This window comes from Lipotes vexillifer, unplaced genomic scaffold, assembly GCF_000442215.2.
Source record: "Lipotes vexillifer unplaced genomic scaffold, Lipotes_vexillifer_v1.1 scaffold1701, whole genome shotgun sequence".
Lineage (NCBI taxonomy): Eukaryota > Metazoa > Chordata > Mammalia > Artiodactyla > Lipotidae > Lipotes > Lipotes vexillifer.
Genome location: NW_006794217.1, coordinates 935,478 through 937,411, shown reverse-complemented (window position 1 = coordinate 937,411; position 1,934 = coordinate 935,478). Strand labels below are relative to the sequence as shown.

Sequence of the window (1,934 nt, the reverse complement as noted above, 5' to 3'; positions counted from 1 at the left end):
ATCCTCCCGGCGCTCGGCGGCGGGCTCCTCGTCTGCCCCGGGCTCGGGCCGGGCCGCAGCCCCCGGGAGCGCTTTCGGAGCCCCGGCGCCGGCCGGGCGGACGCCGCTGCCCTCATGGCGGCCATCACAGCGCTGCAGCAGTGGTGCCGGCAGCAGTGCGAGGGCTACCGGGACGTGAGCATCACCAACATGACCACGTCGTTCCGCGACGGCCTGGCCTTCTGCGCCATCCTGCACCGCCACCGGCCCGACCTCATGTGAGTGCGCCCGCTCCCCGCGCGCCGGCCTCCGGCGGGGAGACTGAGGCCTGGCTGCTCGGACGGGGGGCGGGGCAATGGGCCGCGGTCAGAACTCCCGGCCCGGGGCCTGGTGGGACGCTCTGGGGCCGAGCGGAGCCGGACCCTGCAGGCACGCCCGCCCCGTGGCCCCTGCAGGGCCTCAGTTTGCCCGGCCACCAAGTGGAGCTGGGCCGGAGCCAGGACGTCCGGCCGCCCCCGCTGGCTTAGTCAGTCCATGACTCAGGCCAGCGTCCTGGGCTCCGGCCACAGCCAGCCCTCCCCGTCGGTCTCCCTGGGAAAGGGCCAGCATATTCTGGGCCCTCTGAGACCCCCCACTGTCCTGGGACCTACCTACCAGATCAGGGGGTGGGGGGCACTCGGGTCTTACTGTGTGGTACTGGCCGTCCCCCAGCCTGTTCGGGCACCTTTAGGAATGCAGCCCAGGGTCACCGTGGGGGAGGGCCCAATGCAGAGCAGGAAGCTTGAGACACCCACCCCCCAGGTCCCCTTGGCAGGGCCTCCTTACCCTAGGGTGATGGGGCATAAGATGGGAGCCTTGGGAGGTGGGGAGGGGAGGGGGCTAGGTCATCTCCCCCCCAGGAGGGTCTAGGGGTCGAGGCTGGGAGGTTGGCCCTGCCTTGTTGCCAGATCTTGTCCCCGCCCTGGACCCGCTCCGTCTGATATTCACTCAGCAAACGCTCTTTGGCTGTGACTGGGACCCGGCTTGCTGGGACAGCTCTGTGCTGTGAGGCCCTGGCCCCCCTGCCTCGTGAGAATTCACAAAGAGTAAAGCTGCCAGGGAGGGTGCCTGGGTTGGGCGGATGGACGCTCAGGAAGGGTGTCCTTGGAAGACGCCTCCTGGAGAAAGCATGCTGTTTGTTAAATGTTAAAAGTGTTCTCTTGAGAAGTCATGGCTGGAACCAGGGGTGGGTGGAGCGTGTTTGCCAGGGAGGGCTCTGGCTGGGAGCAGCCAGAGGCAGCGCCTTCTCAATGCTGCCCTTGGGCCTCTTGCTGTACAGACGCGGAAACTGAGGCCCAGAGAGGAGACAGCCTTGTTCGGGACACAGAGCATGTCAGGCAGAACCAGGGCTGGCACATGGGGCTCCTCCCCTGCACCCAGATGTCCGCTGTACCCCCAGGAACTGTCCCCAAGCACCGCCCTCTATGGGGAAGCTAGTCTTAAGAAAGAGGCCTGCACGGTGCCTGGGGTTGTGAAATGCATCTGTGGAGCCGCACGGGGAGCCCTCTCTGCTCCCTGCCGCGGATTTGCCTTAGCTGCCCTCAGAGCCAGATTGTCGGGGCAGCATGCGCTTCCCCTCTGAACACCCGAAGCTGAGCTTTGATTGTGGGGGGCCGGGGCGCGGGGTCATGGAGACTGGGAGACGGACTGGCAGTGGAGCCTGGGGCAGGCAGGGTCCCCGGGAGGCTGGCTGGTGGCTGACCCCAGGCAGCCCGCACCCGGTCAGCGGCAGAAGTCTGCCGTTGGTGGGAAAGAGGGTGCCGCCCTCTGCCAGCCCAGCCACCTCAGGACGGCCGCGCGGGTGTAAATGGAGATTTGGGGCCTTTCCGAGCCCCGGGAGCTTCCATCTGTTCCCAGCTGTGCTGGGGTTAGAGGCGTGTGTGTGTGTGTGTGTGTGTGTGTGTGTGTGTGTGTGT

General features: G+C 66.8%; 1 protein-coding gene across 1 annotated transcript in view; it reads left to right on the top strand.

Moving 5' to 3' along the window:
* The first annotated feature begins 111 nt into the window (after positions 1-111).
* The window catches only part of MICALL2 (MICAL like 2), a 21,406-nt gene continuing 19,583 nt past the window's right edge, over positions 112-1,934 (top strand). Inside the window, exon 1 of the mRNA XM_007467074.1 lies at positions 112-257. Coding sequence (XP_007467136.1) covers positions 115-257 — 143 coding nt within the window. The 5' untranslated portion in view covers positions 112-114. The remainder of the gene's footprint in view (positions 258-1,934) is intronic.